At 40.7% G+C, this 20,927-nt stretch overlaps 1 protein-coding gene across 2 annotated transcripts in view; it reads left to right on the top strand.

The window, feature by feature from the left end:
- The window catches only part of plxna3 (plexin A3), a 147,120-nt gene that overhangs the window by 115,004 nt on the left and 11,189 nt on the right, over positions 1–20,927 (top strand). For both annotated transcript variants that reach the window (XM_031759143.2, XM_039603852.1), the window contains exons 14-34: positions 3,133–3,229; positions 5,035–5,225; positions 5,941–6,089; positions 6,178–6,298; positions 6,589–6,725; positions 6,819–6,989; positions 7,076–7,169; positions 7,431–7,550; positions 7,724–7,843; positions 7,925–8,068; positions 10,873–11,107; positions 11,186–11,328; positions 12,491–12,646; positions 12,790–12,890; positions 13,236–13,302; positions 13,633–13,779; positions 15,478–15,637; positions 17,337–17,440; positions 18,752–18,848; positions 20,106–20,183; positions 20,669–20,781. In XM_031759143.2, coding sequence (XP_031615003.1) covers positions 3,133–3,229; positions 5,035–5,225; positions 5,941–6,089; positions 6,178–6,298; positions 6,589–6,725; positions 6,819–6,989; positions 7,076–7,169; positions 7,431–7,550; positions 7,724–7,843; positions 7,925–8,068; positions 10,873–11,107; positions 11,186–11,328; positions 12,491–12,646; positions 12,790–12,890; positions 13,236–13,302; positions 13,633–13,779; positions 15,478–15,637; positions 17,337–17,440; positions 18,752–18,848; positions 20,106–20,183; positions 20,669–20,781 — 2,745 coding nt within the window. The remainder of the gene's footprint in view (positions 1–3,132; positions 3,230–5,034; positions 5,226–5,940; positions 6,090–6,177; positions 6,299–6,588; positions 6,726–6,818; positions 6,990–7,075; positions 7,170–7,430; positions 7,551–7,723; positions 7,844–7,924; positions 8,069–10,872; positions 11,108–11,185; positions 11,329–12,490; positions 12,647–12,789; positions 12,891–13,235; positions 13,303–13,632; positions 13,780–15,477; positions 15,638–17,336; positions 17,441–18,751; positions 18,849–20,105; positions 20,184–20,668; positions 20,782–20,927) is intronic.

The raw sequence follows: 20,927 nt of genomic DNA on the forward strand, positions 1-20,927 counted from the left end.
GGATGAATTCCAAAATGCCGTCACCTTCAGAAAACTATCACTTTTCTTTAATGTCCCACTAAATATGAGGATCCATCCATCCAATCTCTTCCGCTTATCCTTTTCAGGGTCACGGGGGGCTGGAGCCTATCCCAGCTGTCACAGGGTGAGAGGCAGGGTACCACCAATCACACCCACATTCACACCTATGGGCAATTTAGAGTCACCAATGAACCTAACCCCACTAACTACTAGATATGAGGATATTTTAGGAAAATACCAACATTTTCTGAAAATGTATTCTCTTTTCGAAAAATAAAGTGTTCTTTAAAAAAAATTGCAGTATTTGTCCAAATATCTTTCCAGAAATGCACTTGTTTTAAAAGCGCTTCTAACTTTCACTAAATGTTCACATTTTCTGTTTTACAAAACAAAATTCTTCACAAGCCCAGTTTTTAGAGGGGACGTAGGGCTTATAATGGCCTCATTTTAAACTAAATGTCCTCAATTTTTGGTAATTTCTTTGATAATTTTCACTTTCCAAATGGAACTTTACTTTCCACAAAACGTCCTCACGAGGTCTGAAATCCAATTCAGTCCCCACAAAGACACAAAAGCGCTCTCACTTATGAACAATGAGGCCGTTCTTGCAGCTCTGCAGAAAAGATCATTTTAATATCAGTGCTTTATTAATTACAGCCCTGTCTCTGCTTCCGCGTGTGTTTCTGTGTGTGTGTGTGTGTGTGTGTGTGTGTGTGTGTGTGTGTGTGTGTGTGTGTGTGTATGAGGTAAAAAGCCGTAAAACTGTGGTTGGAAGTATTTTTTGCTGAGGATGGAATATTGACCTGAAACCGTTTTGACTTAATGAAATTTGTTAATTTTGTGTGTGTGTGTGTGTGTGTGTGTGTGTGTGCGCGCAGCAGACTCTGTCCTGTAGTGTCATACAGGTTTTTTTACAGTAGATGTTTTTGCTGAAGTAAGATTATAGAGCTGCCACATCTTAATTAATCTGTGTGTGTGTGTGTGTGTGTGTGTGTGTGTGTGTGTGTGAGATGTAAGTTAATGAAATGAGCAGCAGACCGGAGTCATTAAGACACATTGATTTTCAATCTTTCTGAAAACCCGACTTCGGTTTCACCGACTGTGTGTGCGGCTGTGTGACGTCAGATTATCTGGTGCCTTTGGAGTCGAGCTGACATATTCAGGACACAGCCTCTCTGTCTTTTCAGCAGCATGGGAGATGAAGTGTATTGTTCAACACACACACACACACACACACTCACTCACGCTCACAGAGGTTATATTTTTTAGATTTTTGTTCCATTAACACCCCACTGTTTATCTCCGATGAGACCGGCAGGTAGATCAGGTTCCTATCAGCTCTAAGTCCATTATGTTGTTTCTTTGACAGTGTTTTGTTGGTTACCATAGAGACCTGCAGCCACCATGACAACACTGATCCAGCATGTGTGTGTGTGTGTGTGTCCATTTTCCATCTTTTTCTTTAAAGCAGCACCATCTGTCCTCAATTTCTCTGAGGAGAAACTGTACAGATCTTACCTGAAGAAACGCCGGCTGTAGAAACATTAGCTGTGGGACTTTCACCATATGCTGCTGTAGCGCCTTTACTTCATGTAAGCTGTAGATAAAATGTGTTATTTTCAGTAATATTGTTACATACTTGCATCTGCCACAACCTCAGTACCACGGACATAATTAAGAGCACATTTAAGATTCTTTTAAAAAGGCTTCCTGCTATTTAAATGGATGTCGCTATGATGCGCACCACTTACCTAAACAATGACTGCAGTTAAGCAATACTTAGGGCCTGCATTCATCTTCTCTAATGGCTATCCTGTCTCAGGCGCATGTCTGCTCAGATCCCTGAAGATGGATATCTGTCTGCTGTATGGTAGTTGCCATTACTGTGTTACTTAATTCTTTAAAGTCTACATGCAAAGCAATTTTCCTGTTGATCATTGCTTTGTAGCTGACAGCTGGTCACTAGTGTACCCTGTCACAGGGTTCAATCGGGCACACCGGACGGTTTTTTAGACCCTGAAAAATCTGCAGACAGTGTTTAACATAAAAATGTGAAATACTGTTTGTTTCCTTCCAACAACAGCTTAATTCTTGTGCTTTTGTAGTTACACTGTGATTTTTATGTAATGATAATAGAAATGTAGAGAAGTATTGAAATGAAACCAACACGTGGAAAATTCATGTCCAGAAACACAAATTAATAGACTAGACCAGCGGTCCCCGACCCCCGGCGTGAGTCGTTTGGTACCGGGCCGCGAGAGTTGAGGCTCGGGTGTGAAATTTATGGTTTTCAGGGTTTTTATCAGTAACTCGGTTTCCCTGGGTTTTTTCCCGTGTCTTATGAATAAATCTTAAACCGGTACTGGTTTTATTTTGTTGTATTTATCTGCGACACCTTAAAGGCCGGTGCGTGAAAATATTGTCGGACCTAAACCAGTCCGTGGCGTAAAAAAGGTTGGGGACCGCTGACCTAGAGGTCGTGACTGTTTCACAACCTGCCGTGAGTCCATGCCAACCCTCCATTGGCACTCCCTGATGGCAGTGGTCTCTTTCAACAGGATGGGGCTCTCAGGGAACATGACAAGGAGTTAAACGTGCTGCCTCAGCCTTTCAGTCTGATAGAACTTCTGTGAGATGTCCTGAGGAAAAGGAAAGTCATCCAGTCCATTGTGCCTCATATGATAACATCCAGGACTGTAAAGTCTCTAAAACCTTGGCGCCTCCGGAGGTCTGTGGAGTTCAGGGTTTGATGGTTCAGAGTTGTTTTTGGAGCAGGAGGGTAGTTTTAATGTTTGTCTGACTGGTGGAGTAAGACAGGAATACTGACTGCACTGACACTTGTGTGAATATCAGCTGTACTCATATTATCACAGTTGCCAGTGTGGTTATTGAACGCTGGCTTCAGTTTGCATTTATAAGTATATTTTATCTGCATATACAATCATTTGCATTGTTTTTTGTTCTTCTCTCTTCTCTACATCTATTTGTTCTTCTCTTCCTTTAATTAAAATTTGTTCCTGCTGCTTCCCGTTAATTAACACAGAATCAAATTTTCTGTTTCCCAATTAAAACGTGCCACACTTAAATTACTCCCCCTCTGTGTCTCTGCAGTATTGGTATGAAGGGGATGAGGCTGGTGATCTCCCGGTGGATTTCTCCATTGTCTGGGATGGAGATTTCTTCATCGACAAGCCCGCGTCTATGAAAGGTAAAACTTGCTAATCAAACTGCTCGTCTTCAGAAATCTGCAAGTCGATTAGGACTTAGTCAGAATAGAACCAGCTTTTATCGTTTTTGTAGTCAGTCTAGTTTAATTTTTAGTTTGTATGAATATGAAAATATGAAATAAATGAGACACCATCAGTAAGTATAAACATAAAGTTTATTTAAACCAAACATAAAGAGCTACAAAAGTGTGCGTTCCTGTTTGTCACAAATGAAAACACAAAGGACAAAAAATGTTTAAAGAATCGCTTTTTAATTTTCATCTTTCACTGTGTAAAAATGCTCAATATTTAAAGCCCATATTGGCAATAATGAAAGGTTTTCAAGGCGTTTTGTAGCTCATGATTTTGAGTTATTCTTCCTATTTGCCATGCTCTTAAAGATATTTAAGGATGGGTGTGAGCAGGGGCTTTGTGAATCTCTTGAGGTTTCCCATTGCAGATTTAGAAATATTTCCATCCTGTAAATCTCATTATTTTTTTTCCTCATAGCTTTTTGTAATATTTGCTTCTGGAATTTGGTCCTTTCATGGTTGAATCCATGCTTCCTTTTGCAATGTTTGCAGCACAGGCCCAAAGCATGATCGATCCACTGCCATGCTGAACACTTAGAGAGGTGTTCTTTTCATGAAATTCTTTCTCTCCAAACACGCCTTTGCTCACACCTCTGTGAAGCAAAAAATTTCCTCCTTCTAGGAGTTGTTCCAAACATGCATTTAAGCACTTTAGATGTTCGATTGTAAACATCTGGCACTGAAATTTGTGTCGAACAGAGATTTGTTCTTCCACGAAGCTTGCATCGATGCGGGTTAGCTGCTCAGCAGAACAGAGCAATGCCACTGCAGAGTTTGCTTCCTGAAGGTCATCAGTCAAACTTCTACAAGTTGTTTCCTCTGAACTTGCAGACCTGAACTTCCACTCGCCCGTTCCTGCAAACATTCATTTTCTTCGAGTGTTCTATTTCTTTGGGGCCATCGTGTAATTTTAGCAGCTTAGAGCAGCTGATTGCTGCTGATTGTCGGGACAGAGTTTGAGTATTTATAGCACAGGTGTCAAACTCATTTTATATCGTGGGCTTACGTACATAACAAATTGATCTCAAGGGGACCAAATCACTAAAACAATGTTGTTATGAGCTATTTTTAAAACTTCACACTCAATTCTCACATTTAATGAAGCAAAGTTTTACCAAACATGATAAACAGCCTGAGGAAGAAAAATAAGTATCATTTAAACAATGTATTATGAGAGTATGTGCACTTAGTTTGGTAACTTTGTGAAAAAAAACCCCACTGTCATTAAAAAAAATGTCTCAGCCTAACATCTTCAGTTTGGAATAGATTATTGTCTGTATCATTAAAAGTCCATAAACCTGCAGATGATTTAGACCTCTGGCTTGGATGAAGTTAAACGTTTGGAAAACCATTCGGATCAATCCGTCTTTTCTTAATGATTGTGACAAAATCCCAAAAAGCCTGCTTTACTTATCTGCAAGTTTCTTTGCAAATTCATCCAGTGGGATGGGTTAACCCCTCGGTGGGCCCACCACAGTGACTGTGATCACACCAAATCCCCAACAAACTAATTAAACTGTGAGACTTGGGTGAAGTTATGGGACTAAACGGCAGACAGCAAAAATAATCAACAGATTTTTCTTAAACTTTCTGCTTTGTGAAAAATCACCTCATGATATCTTCACGCTGACAGTAGCAAAAATGCACATACGACTGTGCCACCTGTGATACGCTGTGTTTGGCTGCTGTCTGATCAAACGTGTGCTGTTTGTCAGCGTTGCTGTACAAGTGTGAGGCTCAGCGCTCCAGCTGTGGTCAGTGCCTCAAAGCTCCAACTGCCTTCGAGTGCGGGTGGTGCACCGAAAGCAGGAAGTGCCTCCTCCGACAGCACTGCCCGTCCCCCGAACAGAACTGGATGCACTACACCAGACACAACCTGCGCTGCAGCCACCCACGCATCACCAAGGTAGGGAATCAAACCTGCGACTTGCATGGTGCAGGGTCGTCAGTTCACTGACATGCACTGAGACTGTAATCAGTAATGGAAGCCCTGTTTGAATGATGCAAACAACCAATGATAAAAGAATTAACCCATTTTGGCCTGATTTTACATTCCTGCCATTACATACAGTTGTGTGCTAAAACAAGACCTTTGCACAATACTACACAATGCTGTTTGTGCCCACTTAGTCACCAAAATACTAATACATATACAGTCTAATAATGTTGGCTTTTTACATGTTTTGAGTTGGATATGTTTAAAAGATGTTTTAAGTTAACATATCGACCACTTCAGAAGATGTCATGTGTGTTGCTTTGCTGACAGATGTTCACAATATTTTGTCTTCCTTGTTTATGTCAAGGAAAGTAACACAACGCAAATGATCATAAAATTAAAACAACTCCCTAAAATGACCTTAAAAAGACCATGAGGTGTACGCTGCCATCCCATAGAAACCTGTAGATGTATTGTTTAAGTTTATGCTGTTTATTAAAGGATAATCGCTGCGCAGTCATTTTTATCATTTGTGCCTTTCTCTGTTTTGAAACCTATTTAAATATAACTTATTGAGACAACAAGAAAACATGGACGGACAGTAAGTGACAGCTGCAGCAAATCAAGAAACAGATGTCATGTGATCTCTAAGAAGGGATTGATCTGCAGCGTCCCTCCCCCACAGATCAGTCCTGTGACAGGACCCCGGGAAGGAGGGACTCGGGTGACGATCGAGGGGGAGAACCTGGGTCTGCAGGTGAAGGAGATCGCCCATGTTCAGGTGGCAGGAGTCCGCTGTAACCCCATCCCCACGCAATACATCAGCGCAGAGAGGTTAGTGGCGTTAGCATGTTGGTATGGGCGCATCATCTCAAAGGACACGTTGGAGTGTGAGTGAGTGTGACCGTCTCTCTTTCTGCAGGATCGTCTGCGACATGGCCGAGGCTCTTCTGCCTCACTCTCCAGGCGGTCGGGTAGAGGTCTGCATCGGCTTGTGCAACGAAGAATATCGAGCTTTCTCCAGTGACACGTACGCCTTCGTGGTGAGTGCTTCAGCATCCTGTTGGTGTGTTTACGTGCACTAAAGTTACCATTTCGCACTATTTGTGATGGAAACTGAAAGTTTCAGTTATCAAGATTAGATTTCGTGGAATTTCAGACTTTCTTAAATTTAAAACTTCAGGTCTGCCTTGAATGCTTAACAACGCATGGAGGAAGCCGAGTTAATTATAATGGACTATAAATTATCATACAGTGGAAAAACTCCTGTATGATACTTGATGTTTTTTATTCTTTAATGTACCACCGCTGTCTTTTGCGTTTTATTCTCCAGAGCCCAACTTTCAGCCGTGTCCACCCAGCGAAGGGACCCGTTTCTGGGGGAACCAGACTGACGGTGGTGGGTCGACACCTGAATGCCGGCAGCTCCGTCACTGTCTACATAAACAAGGAGGAGTGTCTGTTTGTCACGTTAGTTGGGATCTCTTGACTCTGACATGCACCCATAATGTATCTGTTGGTAAATAATAACCAGATGCAATGATATATCTCTCTCTCCGCCAGACGAATTGAGCGGGAGATAGTTTGCATAACTCCTGGCTCCACGTCAGGCACCGGCGAAGCCCCCATCCGTCTGAAGATTGATAGGGCCGAGGTTACAAGCACAGATACCAAGTACACATACACAGATGACCCAACCATCACCAGCATTGAACCAAACTGGACCATCCTCAAGTAAATCCTCTACATTCTCTTCATCACTAATCAAATAATCAATCACAATAATGGATCTGTAACCTGTGCATCTGTTATCTGTGCAGTGGCAGTACGCTGATAACGGTGACGGGAACCAACCTGCGCACCATCCAGGAGCCCAAAGTCAGAGCCAAATATGGAGGAGTGGAAACTAACAATGTAAGAACAAAACTCTGACCTCAGTTATTCCCAAGTTCAGGATCAGGACCTTAAACTGTGCCGCAGCACTTATTGGTTTTATGCTCTGAAATACAATAAAGGTTATTGGAGTTTTGAGGAGATGAAGTTTGTTTGTAAAATGTTTTAAAGCTCACAATATTCTGAAGTTTTAAACCAGTTTCAGCTGCAACCTTAGCCGTCAACACTCTGCAGTCTCCCTGCATTCTTCGTCCTAACCGGACTTCATGGTTTTCTCTCCAGTACTGCACTGTAGTCAATGACAGCACAATGACCTGCTTGGCTCCTGGTCTGGTCTACACTAAACCCGACCCACCAGAGGGGGCGCTGCGGCCCGATGAGTTTGGCTTCATCTTCGACCAGGTATCGCTCACCCACAGCAAGCAGCGGCTTCTACTCTATCATAGTAGAAGCGTATGACTCGCACAAAAGGAAAAAATAAACTGAATCACACAGATCAGAGATAAAAACACCCACGGAGCAATTTTTCTCTTTATGACATGTTAACGTTACATTAATATTCTCCTCCTGTGCAGGTGTCCTCTTTACTGGTGCTTAACTCCACCCCCTTTACACACTACCCGAACCCAACCTTTGACTCCTTGGGGAACTCTGGGATCCTCGAGGTTAAACCAGGGTCACCCATCATCCTCAAGGTTTGAGTTCTCAAACTTGATGCAATCCATATTCAGAGTATATGTGTGAATGATCCAGCTAAACTTGTCTGTGTGTTTCAGGGTAAAAATTTGATCCCTCCTGCCCCCGGTAACAATCGTCTGAACTACACAGTCCTGATTGGAGAGTCACCCTGCCTCCTAACAGTGTCAGAGAACCAGCTGCTTTGTGATTCACCAGATATCACCGGAGAAAAGAGAGTCGTGGTGAGTAATCTCCTCTTCATTCTTACCTTAACCTCAGTGATTCATAGAAAACAGCAAGAAAGAATCATGAAAGGTTACAGGACACAGGAAAGGGAAGTTTGTAACATTTTGTTTTTAAAGTAAACAAAACTGTAAAATACAAAAAGGAAACACACAACTACAAAGCAAGAAAAGAGAGACAAGAGACCATAACATACAAAAATGACCACAAAGAGACAAAACAGTCACTGAAACCAGAAAAAACAGACAACAAAGATACAAAAAAGACCTGAAAAAGGAAAAAAAAACATTTAAAAAATGGCCAAAACAAAAAACAACCACAATGACCTCAAAGAGCAAAAACAATCAAAGACACCAAAAAGGATTAAAAAAATGACCTTAGAGCCAATAAAAGGGACAAAAACAGGTAAAAATCTCTGCAAACATCAACTTTATATAACAGAAAATGAACCAACCATGAAGCAGGAAATCAATAGATCAACTTATTACAAATAAATATTTTGTGGTGGTGTATGTAAGGTTTTTTTTATGCTGAATTTATTTCCTGACTGAGCTTCCTAAAAGCTTTCTGTCAGATTTTTCCAGACCTTTTAAGAGTTAATGTCTAATGTGCTTATTTCACCACAGAAGCCCCACCTACCTGCTGTTTATGTCTGCTATTTACGAGGGGCAGCCAATGAGAAGAAAGTTGGCTTACAGGGAGAAATGAAATACACCTAAAATGGCTTGTTATAGCTAGTAGGTGACCTAAGTATGTGAAAAATAAGAATTATTTTGAACTGTGAATAATAGAAAGCTACTTTACTACAGTGGAATTATAAAGCTGGATATGAGAATAATAGGTCTCACTCATATTTTTAAGGTTTTTTGAATACCTGTAAGTGGATTTGGCTTTTCTCCTCAGTCTACCAGGATTCACTAAAGTATCACATGAAAAACAAGCCTAAAATAGCTTTGATGTGACTTTGTCTAAGTCATAGACACTGACTGTGTTTACATGGACTTGAGTATCCTGGCCGTGAACCACTTTTTGAAGGGAGAACAGAGACAGGAAGAGGAGGAGTAGGAGGATAAGGAGGAAAAGGAGGGGGTCTTTATAAAGGTGAAAGTCATTAAGTGCAGCCGCAGGGAGTCATGGGTAATTGGTTCGATATCACATATCATAGAGTGACACACACACACTCACACAGAGTAATGTTTCCCTGACTTCAGAGGACATTGCACTGCCTTACACTCATTTCCTGAAGACTAAATTTAGCCCAAGCGTAACCATACATAACCGACAAATACGAAACAAACAAAAGCAAGAACATTATTCAGATATATGAGAAAAAAAATGTAATTAATAATAAGAAATAATAGTTTCTTTACACATGAATGAGATATACACAGCTCAGCCTGTGGAAGAAATGAATAAACTTTTATCACTTATATGATTTACCTTATGGGGACTTTTTTGTCCCCACGTAGTGGTTTTGTACATACATTCATGTCCTGACAACACCATGTATACAAACACACACACACACACACACACACACACACACACACACACACACACACACACACACACACACACACACACACACACACACACACACACACAGAGCTCTTCAAAGTGAAGTTGGTATCAATGAACAGAATCTCCTACGAGACAAACTATTGATATATTATTAAAAGTATCGATTATCATTTCAGAATGCCTCCCTCCCCTCCGGAGTCTGTTCATATCTTCTTTATCATTTATTTATCAGTTTGTTCATAGTACCTTCATCTGTTGTAGAATCGATATTAAAAGGCTGTAAAGAGGAAACACTTTAATGAAACATTAATACCAGAGACAACAAAGATAATGAAACACGTATAACATGAAGATCTATCTGTGTGTGTGTGTTTATATATTAACTGTATAATTTGTTACAATTTTGTCTCTTTAAAAGACTGAAAATCTGTATTCTCAGGCAACAAAGTATCATTACCAATGTTACTGTGTAACACCTGCACAGTGGATGGCAGCATTTAAAACTTTACAGTTTTTCTTTAACCAAAGCTAAACTGTGTTAGTTATGAAGCATTTAACGGAGTAATTTAAGAGAGGAGTTGTACTTAAAGCAGCAAAATGCCTCGATTGAGATAATTCCATACAGTTTTATGCATATTGTGCCAGTTCACAACAGCTTTATATTATAAGCTGAATATTAGTGAATCACAACTATCCGACGGTCCATTAAAAACAAGCACATTACCATCACAGCTATGGGATCATTCGGGGTCTTCTGATCCAGCTGTAAATATAAGATATATCAAAAAGTATTAAGTCCAATGTTAAAGATAGATGAGGGTGCCTGTCTCCTGGACCCAAATTGGGAGCTGTTTCACAGGAGAGAGGCCTGATAGCTGACGACTGTGCCTCCCATTCTACTTTTGGAAACTCTAAATACCTCGAGCAAGCCTGCAGTTTGAGAGAGAAGTGCTCTAGTATAATAGTATGATATCGGGGTATTTAAGACATGATGGTCATTCAGGACTTTGAGAGCTAAAGGGTTTTAAATGTAACTCTGGATTTAACAGGGGGCCGTTAAAAGAGGCTAATATAAGAAAAATATGTGACTTTTTGATCACGGAGTCCATTTCATGAAGCTTTTATGACAATATGAGTCTTTATGGCACTTTGAAATATGGTATGACAACTGTGAGATAATCAAAAGTAGATAAAAAGTTATGAAATTGATCAAAAGAAAAAAAAACTTTGATGTTGGGAGGTAACCATGTCATAAAGCATGTTTTTGTTCTGTCTTCTGTAGATCTTGGTGGGTGGTCTGGAGTACTCCCCGGGCATGCTCCATATCTACTCCGATAGTGCCTTGACGCTGCCCGCCATCATCGGGATCGGAGCAGGCGGAGGCGTGCTGCTCATCGCGATCATCGCAGTGTTGATCGCTTACAAGAGGAAGACCCGTGATGCCGACCGCACGCTCAAACGCCTCCAGCTGCAGATGGACAACCTGGAGAGCCGGGTGGCGCTAGAGTGCAAAGAGGGTGCGTTCTGCCTTCCTTCCTTACCTCCAGTCTTTCCTTCTGTGGTGATTTGTTTAAATGTTCTTCTTCCTCTCACAGCCTTTGCGGAGCTGCAGACAGACATCCAAGAACTTACCAATGACATGGATGGAGTGAAGATTCCCTTCTTGGAATATCGGACATACACCATGAGGGTCATGTTCCCAGGGATAGAAGAACACCCCGTCCTCAAAGAGCTTGACGTACGTACAATACGGCAAAACCGCAAACCCGAAACATCCACAGAACAGGAGGAAATATTAGAGAGTGTGAATCACGTAGCTTTAATTGATGGACTCCAGCAGGATGTTCGGATCTTTCAGTCTCTGGTCTCTGGATCCACAGCTACAATTTTTCCCTGATCATAATAACGGGGTGTGGCACCAAATCAGCCCACAGGTGGAAAGATTTTCCTAAACTTAGTGAGCTATAATTTCCAGAGATTAGTTTTTCTTGCCCTGGTTTCTTCCCCTTTTTTTCCAGTACTGTTTTTTAGGTTTATTCTTATTTATTCCTATTTTTAAAAAAAGACCAAATCTAATTCTTTCGTGCTTGAACATTTATATTTGTGATGTTTTATAGTTATTCTAATTTAATTTAGTTTAACCAGGTTTATTCAAACATTTTATGTTTATTCATAATTATTTACCCTTTATGTTTATTGAAATTTGTTTAGTTCTGTTTTCAGGTTTTGTTTTCTAATTTGATCAGAACTATGTCAGTTTTGTTGAAGGTTGTTCTCATTCATATCTTTAGGTTTATTCTCTGTTGTACAGATTTGTTCGTCTTTTATTTTTTCAAGTTTATTCTTATTTGATTCATTTTGTTCTTTGTTCAGGGTTACTTACATTTGTTATATTTGTTCAGGGTTACTTACATTTGTTATATTTGTTCAGGGTTACTTGCATTTATTCCAAATCTGTCAGGTTAGTTCATTGTTATTCAGGTTCATTCTGCTTTTGTCATTCGGTTGAGTTTATTGCTCTTTCCTTCTTTCATCCTCTGGGGCTTATTTATTAAATCCATTTAAATTTATCATGGTTTTTCAGATTAATAACCACTTGTACAAATTTAGTCTTTTTTCAGTCCTAGTTTGGTTAGTTTGCCTTGTTCTGATTTATTTTGTTTATTCAGGTTCATTCTAATTTATTTCCACATGTTTAGGTCTTAAGTTTTGGGGGTTTGTTTCGGATTTTTCTAGTTTATTTAGATTTATCAACTAAATAATGAATTTATATTTAGATCACTGTGGATTTATTGATGTTTATTTGTTTTACTGTGTTATCTTTAACCTCTGATCTGACCTCTTGGTGAGACGACTCTCTGTTTGCGTTTAAATAACTAAGTGCACATGCATCTGTTTAGTCTCCAGCCAATGTGGAGAAAGCTCTGCGTCTCTTCAGCCAGCTGCTGAACAACAAGATGTTCCTGCTGACCTTCATCCACACACTGGAGGCTCAGAGGTCGTTCTCCATGAGGGACAGGGGGAACGTCGCCTCCCTGCTCATGGCTGCTCTGCAGGTATCTGTCACAGTGCTACAGCCTGCTAATTATGCTGGTTAATACACCTGTAGTGATAGCAGTGGAGGCTTGTAAACCTATTATGAGTTGAAAAAATTTAAATAATTGCTGGGCGGTTAAAGTCTTTGTCTTTGTCTCTTCAGGGTCGGATGGAATACGCTACAGTGGTGTTAAAACAGCTGCTGGCCGACCTGATTGAGAAAAACCTGGAGAACAGAAACCATCCCAAACTGCTGCTGAGGAGGTGCGTTCCCTACTGTTCACTTTAAGTTTGACTGTTTTCAGTGTGAGTGGGTGGTCACACCTGGAATATTAAAGCTGATCTGTTGAATGAATCCACGTCTGGCTGAGTAACAGCCTGCACTAAATCTGTCGCATCCCATCTCTAAGAGCTACTTCAGAATAAAAGTCCTTGTTTATGAAGCCGGTGTAACAGCCCTGTCTTTCCTCCTTCGACCCCCAAATCCCTGCCTCCTGCTCTCTAACTGACCTCATTAAGCTCTTCCTGTCCAATTTGATGTGACCAATCAGGAAAGAGCAGGAGTTAATGTTTTCACTAATGACCTCCGACCTGTATATATGTGTTTAGGACCGAGTCTGTTGCTGAGAAGATGCTGACGAACTGGTTCACTTTCCTCCTCCATCGATTCCTCAAGGTACACCATCCTCTCTGTTTTTCCTTCCTTCCTTCCTTCCTTCCTTCCTTCCTTCCTTCCTTCCTTCCTTCCTTCCTTCCTTCCTTTCCTCCTGCTCCCCCTAATTGACCTCATTAAAGTCTGCCTCTCAACTCTGAGCATGACCAATCAGATCAGAGCTGCAGCTAATTTATTCATAGGGAATGAAGGGGATTGGCTTAAATCCCCCTGATGAGTTTTGAGGATTAAACTGTAGTAATGAACCTGGCTTTCCTCCCTCTCTTCTTTCCTCCTTTTTAAAAAAAATCTCCCCTCCTTCCCTTCATTTCCTCCCCTCTTCCTGTCCTTCAGGAGTGTGCGGGCGAGCCTCTCTTCATGCTGTATTGTGCCATAAAGCAGCAGATGGAGAAGGGACCGATTGACGCCATCACCGGAGAAGCTCGTTATTCTCTCAGTGAAGACAAACTCATCCGACAGCAGATCGACTACAAACAGCTGGTAACGCACACGCGCACCCAAAATTAAATACAGCAGTTTGAGCTGTGACTGAGTGCAGCTGCGGTGAGAATAGACTGCTGGTTTCACCATATTTTGGTAGTTTTGTTTATTAGTTATAAACCACATTTCCAGCCTTAGCCTTGTCAAGTCATTCCTAGTGAAATTTGATGAAATAAAGCACACGAGCGTTTAAAAAAGACAAAAAGCGCTACATATTTATTCACATTACTTTACAGTGTAAAGATTTGAGGCCTCTTGAGTGTCATACGTGACTCTATACAGCTACAGATTTAACATGTAAACTTCAATCATACATCAACTTCACTGCAGTAACCCAAGTCCTCGTGGCCCATTGACGGCTGAATGCTAAACATTACAGTGTGTCCATAATCCACGTGTTATACTGGAAACAAACTGGGTAATTGTTTTTTGACTTGACCTAAAATAACTTCCCAAAAAAAGCCATCTATTAAAAATTTGCAATGACAAATGGAAATAATTAAATTTGTTAAAAAATCTTCAGTAGATATTTATGATTTTTTAAATGAATTAATTAATTTAGATGCCATGAATAATGAAATGAAGCTCTAATGTGATGTTACCTCTATTAAATCTTGTTTTATTGACAGGCACCATCAGTATCATTACCCAACATAAAGACAGACTTTTAAATGACAGCACGCCACGTCAGGGGTTTTTCAGTGAATAGCAGTGTTGAAATATGCAGTATAAGTTTATGCTATAGCAGCACGTTTGACCCAGAGCTCTCAGTCTGTCAGCTGTTTTGTTCGTTTGTTCCCTCCACGTCTACCCAAGGTCAATAATTTGTGTTAATTTAATTAATTTAGACTTAATCTGTTAATAAAAATCAATTTCATAGACAACGAATGCAATTTTTGTAATTGATAACCTCAATACAAACATTTATATCACCAAATGAGGGAGTGCTTTCAAGAACAATCCACGTTAGTCTTTAATTGCGTGCTATACGATATAGCTGAGTAGTGTGTGAGTGTATGAGCACAATATGTTTCTTATTTTATTTGAAATACGCAGCTGCTACTGACTTGTTCCCCATAATTTTCCAGCAGGAACCAGCAGTGTTTTATTGCTACCTGATTCATACAATAAACTCACCCTGTAAATTGCAGGCTCCCTTATAACGTGTTACAGATGAGTCCTTTAACTCACCACAAAGTGGATTTTGTTGCGTTCACTGTATCCATAGCAACAAGCATCATTGAAGCACAGAGGCAGGATGTTTACGACCACTCGGTGTTGTTTTCTGTCGGGGGTCTGCGGCGAATGAAAGTTCAGTGTTTGTCACACCAGCTGGGGATTATTATAAATTATATAAAGTGTGTGTGTGTGTGTGTGTGTGTGTGTGGGGTCCAATGAGAGTTTCAGGCCATGTCAGGACACAGAGAAAAGTGACACTCCTGTCATTAAGGGTTTAGGGACCCAGGAACATGTTAAGTCAGTGAGGGTCCTCGAAAAGACTGTGTGTGTGTGTGTGTGTGTGTGTGTGTGTGTGTGTGTGTGTGTGTGTGTGTGTGTGTGTGTGTGTGGTTAAAAATATCCAATTTAACAGCCAGTGACGTTTTCCTCGCTGTGACAACACTGTGGTAAACACACAAGCAGCAGCTTAATAAAGTTTGGTGCAGACAGATGAGTCTCTGCTCTCTCTCACCGTCTCAGACGCTGATGTGCATCCCTCCTGAGGGTGAAGTTGGGACCGAGGTGCCGGTGAAGGTGCTGAACTGCGACACAGTCACTCAGGTCAAAGACAAACTGCTGGACGCTGTTTACAAAGGAATCCCATACTCGCAGAGACCTCAGGCCGATGACATGGACTTGGGTAACTACTGACAGATATCCTACTTAAAGAAAAGGCGCAGACAGTATAAAACATGGATGTAGCGTTTCATCTGCAAAGTGCATTCTTTCTAATAGCCTGCAGGGGGCGACTCCACTGGATACAGAAAGAAGTAATAATAATAATAATAATAATGCATTGGATTTATATAGCGCTTTTCAAGGCACCCAAAGCGCTTTACAATGACATTATTCATTCACGCTCACATTCACACACTGGTGGAGGCAGCTACAGTTGTAGCCACAGCTGCCCTGGGGCAGACTGACAGAAGCGAGGCTGCCATATCGTGCCATCGGCCCCTCTGGCCAACACCAGTAGGCGGTAGGGTAAAGTGTCTTGCCCAAGGACACAACGACCAGGACAGAGAGGCTGGGGATCGAACCGGCGACCTTCCGGTTACAGGTGCCCTTCCCAACCCCCTGAGCCACGGTCGCCCCATTGACCGTGGGGCGACCGCAACAGTGTTGCTGTTTCAAAGTCTTTGAGAAAACTGCGCTAGTTGTCACTAAGTGTATGGCTTCAGTTGCTGGTTCAAAGCCTAATTAAATAGAACATGAGATTATTTTGGTAAAAATGGTTGTTGCTGGAGTTACAAAGGTGGCTACAGCTAGGTACGTTCACTGGTTTATAACTTATGAAAGGACTTTGCTAACCAATGGATGACATCTCTGTGGCTGTGATGCAATTTTTACATAAACTTTGGATTATCTCAGAAAATATTTTCTTGTTTAACAACATAACATCTACAAATCAATGTTGTTTTTCTAGTTTTTGAGACATAATTGCAATTGCTATATGTAAGATGCTACTATTACTCAATGAGTTTAACGTCGCCACCACCACTCAGGTCCTGTCTTCAGCGTGATGGGGTTTAAAGTCCCCAACAACCTGCTAGCTGCTAGTTAGTCCCCAGTTACACACTAAAGACTAAAAACCAGTTGGCAACTCCCTGGCAACCACTGTGGCTAGATAAAAATGTGTTTCCTTAACTGGTTGGCAAGCGGTTCCTGGGAGTTGCTGGTAGTAAACAGGCAAAACTGTTTAAACTGGTGGCAACTGCAATGCAAACCAGAAAGAGAAAACGTTAGCCTTCAAAGTAAAAGTTCCATCTTTTAGAATGGACTGTGACAGTTACACAGCACTACTTTTACTTCAGTTCCAGTTTGTATTGCACCTTTCACAGTTTTGCTGCATCTCAGCAGGTAGTTGACCGATAATTTTATACAAGTTGTCTGCAGCAATTTGTTAGAAACCACAGCCACTGCGGCTGATTTTACCTAGAGACAGCCAGCAACCTCAGCACTGCTTACTAACCGGTCAGGGGATACTAATTTATCCGTAGTGCGGGAAAAATAAAAAACCCTGTACCACCGAGTAAACAGTCGCTAGGCATGTGAGTTCTTGGTAAATGCATCTTCTGAGACACACGATACCTGCAAAATATACTTGTGTATCTAATAATTGTATTAAATTAGGTGAATACATGTATAAATGACAAAATGACGAGAATAGGTACCCATTAATCAGAATTTCAGTAAATAATAAAATATCAGTAAAAATATATTTGTTACATACTCCAGCAGAGAGTCCTCAAACTTAAAACCAGTTTATTTAAAACATCACTGCAGTTCGGGGTTGGGTGGACAGTTCTCTGATCCTTTGTCTGTGCTCGTGATGTCAGAGTGGCGTCAGGGTCGGCTCACAAGGATCATCCTGCAGGACGAAGACGTGACAACTAAGATCGAGAGCGACTGGAAGAGACTCAACACGCTGGCGCACTACCAGGTACAAACGTGTATTTGCTGCAGAGATCACCTGAAAGTTTGTCTGTTTGTTAGCAGTTTCATCCACATGAAACCAGCATAAAGTTTTAGTGAGAATAAAATATTTTCTCCACATTTGAAACGTTTTCAGTTAAGAAACTTTTAACTCACCTCTTCCCTTCACTCCTTGTATGTATTTAGTCTGTATTTCTGTCCTCGGTCTGTCGGCTGATTCGGATTTCTGTACAGCCTACACCGTAACCTGCATAAATGGCTGATGCTGCTGCCGCCAGTCACTTGTGTGCACGATGGAGACAAATAAAATGTTAGGAGAGTGGTATTCACGTTTCCCAAACACTCCAGCAAAAAGTATCCTGAACATCACAGCTGGAATCAATGGCGCTTAACAGACCAATCACAATTGTTGAGGGCTTTAAAAGTGCAGTTACATTTCTACCAGCAGCAGGTCAGGTTATGTCTCCACTATACAGTAAAAATGAAGGTAGTGTTCATATTACCACACTTGATTTTAGCACCATTGTGTTAATAACTGAAGAACTTATGCAAGAATACACATAAGTCTTTCATTAATAGCTTAGTGCAATTACTGACTTTTGCACACTAATGTGAAGCATTACTTTGTTACAGAAATCAGCCAAACATGTTATTTGGTGAAAAGAACAGACGTTTTACTGGAATAAGTCAATAAATCTTCTCAGTTTTCTTTCACAAATACAAGAAAGAATTGAAAATTAGACAGTTTGAAACTACTGACAACCATAAACCAAACCTTTAACCCAGACAACACCAAAGCTTTAATTTACATGACATTATCCAGGAAAACTCTTAAAATTTAACATAATGTAATGGAACATACTATATAGTATAAAGCAACATAAAATTCTATTGCATAAAATATTGTGATATAGTGTCGCTTAGTTAAAAACTAATGTAATCTAATATACATACAGTATAAGATCATTTTGAGGATTAAGAAGACTATTGAAGATGTAATAGAATGAAAGAATGGTCTAATGTAAGTATCCAGTCGGTCCAGTTCATAATACTTAAACGGCACTCGTAAAATGACTGTGCAGCTGCAGATTAAAAACATTTCCTCTTGCTGATTTATTAAAATCTCAGCGGACTGTGCACCCTCGCTCTCTGTTTGAGCTCGGAGCAAGTTCGTGTTCTTCATCAGCTCCTGCAGCGGCACGTGTGGATTTTATCGAGATTGTGGACGGGATAAGAATCGACTGGCTGAACGGATAATTAGTCAGCTGATTGATGGAGCGATTGGCTGACTAACTGATGTTTCACTGTGCATTGCTAGGTAACAGACGGCTCCGTGGTGGCGCTCGTCCAGAAGCAGGTTTCTGCCTACAACATCGCCAACTCCTTCACCTTCACCAGATCGCTGAGCAGATACGGTACTGAGCGCGCTCACACACACACACACGCACAGTTGTTAGGTTTTCTTGCTGGCCAGTTCTGTATCGTGTTTTATTGGCAGGGGTAATGGTTTCCAGACTTTTCATATATCAAATGCATCATTCTGGTTTATTTCACCCGACTGTATTTCCCGTTTCTATTACCTCCTCCTAGGTCACGCAAACTTTTCATTCTCTACCACATTGCACATATATCAAGAAATGGAGGAAAGTTTAATTTAGCAACAGTCCAAACATTTTTTTAACTGCAATCTAAAAATTGCTGTACTGCCTGTACACGCTGCAGAAATGCCAGTATATCTGTACTGTTTTTAACAAACCTGAGGTAGCCTGGAGTCCTTCAAGTTTCAAGGTTATCATGACTGCCAATGGCATCGCCTGCTTGGACCGAATCTGCCACAGTATTAACGCTGTGGTGGTCTGCTGGCTACAAAGCTTTAAACTTGCTCTAAGAGCAGCTCAGTGCATCCATTCAATTTGGTAAGAAATCAAAGTAATGAGAGTTTGAAACGTCTTCACAAACTTAAAGAATGCTTTATGCTTTCTTCTTCTTCTGTTTTTTAAACTCGTACCATGATCTGGATTACTGGTAACCTGTACGGACAACCCAACCTCTACAGGAAGTCTCTCTCTTTTGTGTGTGAGCACAGCAGGAACTAGCAACTATCAAAGTTAGAAGAACAGCGTTTTTAGTCTTTAGTCTTTTGATAGAAGTATACGGTGATTGATTTAGACAGTGTAGCAACACCATCGATCACCATCTTCAAACATCTTTTTAGGAAACAGTTGGCTCAAAAACTGGAAGCAAACACAGAGGACTGGACCGACAGTGAAGTGACAGAGAAAATCTAACATGATATTCACTCATGAAAATGAATTTTTTGTTCTCGTGTCTTCCCAGCTTGCTACCCTCAGTGTCTGCGGGTATTCATAACACTTGCAAGATTACAGCGTTTGCATTCCTTTGGCGAAAATAAATTATACACAGATGTATTATTGACGACGTTACAAGTTATACAGATGTGGTTTGTTGGAAGTTATGCACAATGACTGCTTACCTTTATAGCTATAGCAGATGTGTGGAAAAAAGTGAAAGTTTAGTTTATATCCAGGCCAGATGTTGTTTTTCGGTTCTCACCATTAAGGCACAGTATTGACTCACAAAATCAGAATTCTCCTCTCCTTTCTAACCAGACGACTAATCAGGACCATCTCTGTCTCTGTTTGTGCCATCAGAGTCTTTACTGCGAACATCCAGCAGTCCCGACAGCCTGAGATCCAGAGCTCCAATGATTACCCCAGACCAGGAAACAGGTAATATGGCAGTAGATATACATATATAGTAGCTTTCTTTACATTAGGATACATCTCTGTGTTTTCATGTGTTAGACCTTTAAGTTTGTTTCAGGTACATCAAAGATGCTGTGAAAGATGAACAGGATTCATTGCTTGTGTTGAGACAACATTACATTTAACTTCCGTGACAGCACAGTTATGATCTTTGATGTCCTTGGACGTTTTGTCTATCTCAGACAAAAACTCTGCCAAGAAAAAGGAAATTATATTATCTAGATACCAAAAATGATAATATTGGAGTTCAAATGAAAAATCTACAGTTAATGAATAACATCTGAAATAGAGTTTGACACAGGGTACCTACAGAGTGATGCCATTTTTTGGCAAATTTGCAGGTAATTGCTTCACATAAATTGATAATAAACCAAAGAAAGGAGTAAAACTGAGACTTCTGTGGCTTCTGGAAAACTGGGATTGGTAATCGAGCCTTTGTGTCTTTCCAGGAACTAAACTGTGGCACCTGGTGAAAAATCATGAACACAGCGACCAGAGAGAAGGGGACCGAGGCAGCAAGATGGTTTCTGAAATCTACCTGACCAGACTTCTAGCAACCAAGGTACCTCAAACAAAACAGCACAAGCCTTCACAGATGTCAGTGTGGGGCTCAAGATTAAAGTTACAGTAATGCCTTAAAGTATTGCTGTAATAATCATCTTGATTATACGCAGAGACTGTAGTTTCAGAAGATGTACATTTTGTATA

Source organism: Oreochromis aureus, linkage group 20 (assembly GCF_013358895.1).
Source record: "Oreochromis aureus strain Israel breed Guangdong linkage group 20, ZZ_aureus, whole genome shotgun sequence".
Lineage (NCBI taxonomy): Eukaryota > Metazoa > Chordata > Actinopteri > Cichliformes > Cichlidae > Oreochromis > Oreochromis aureus.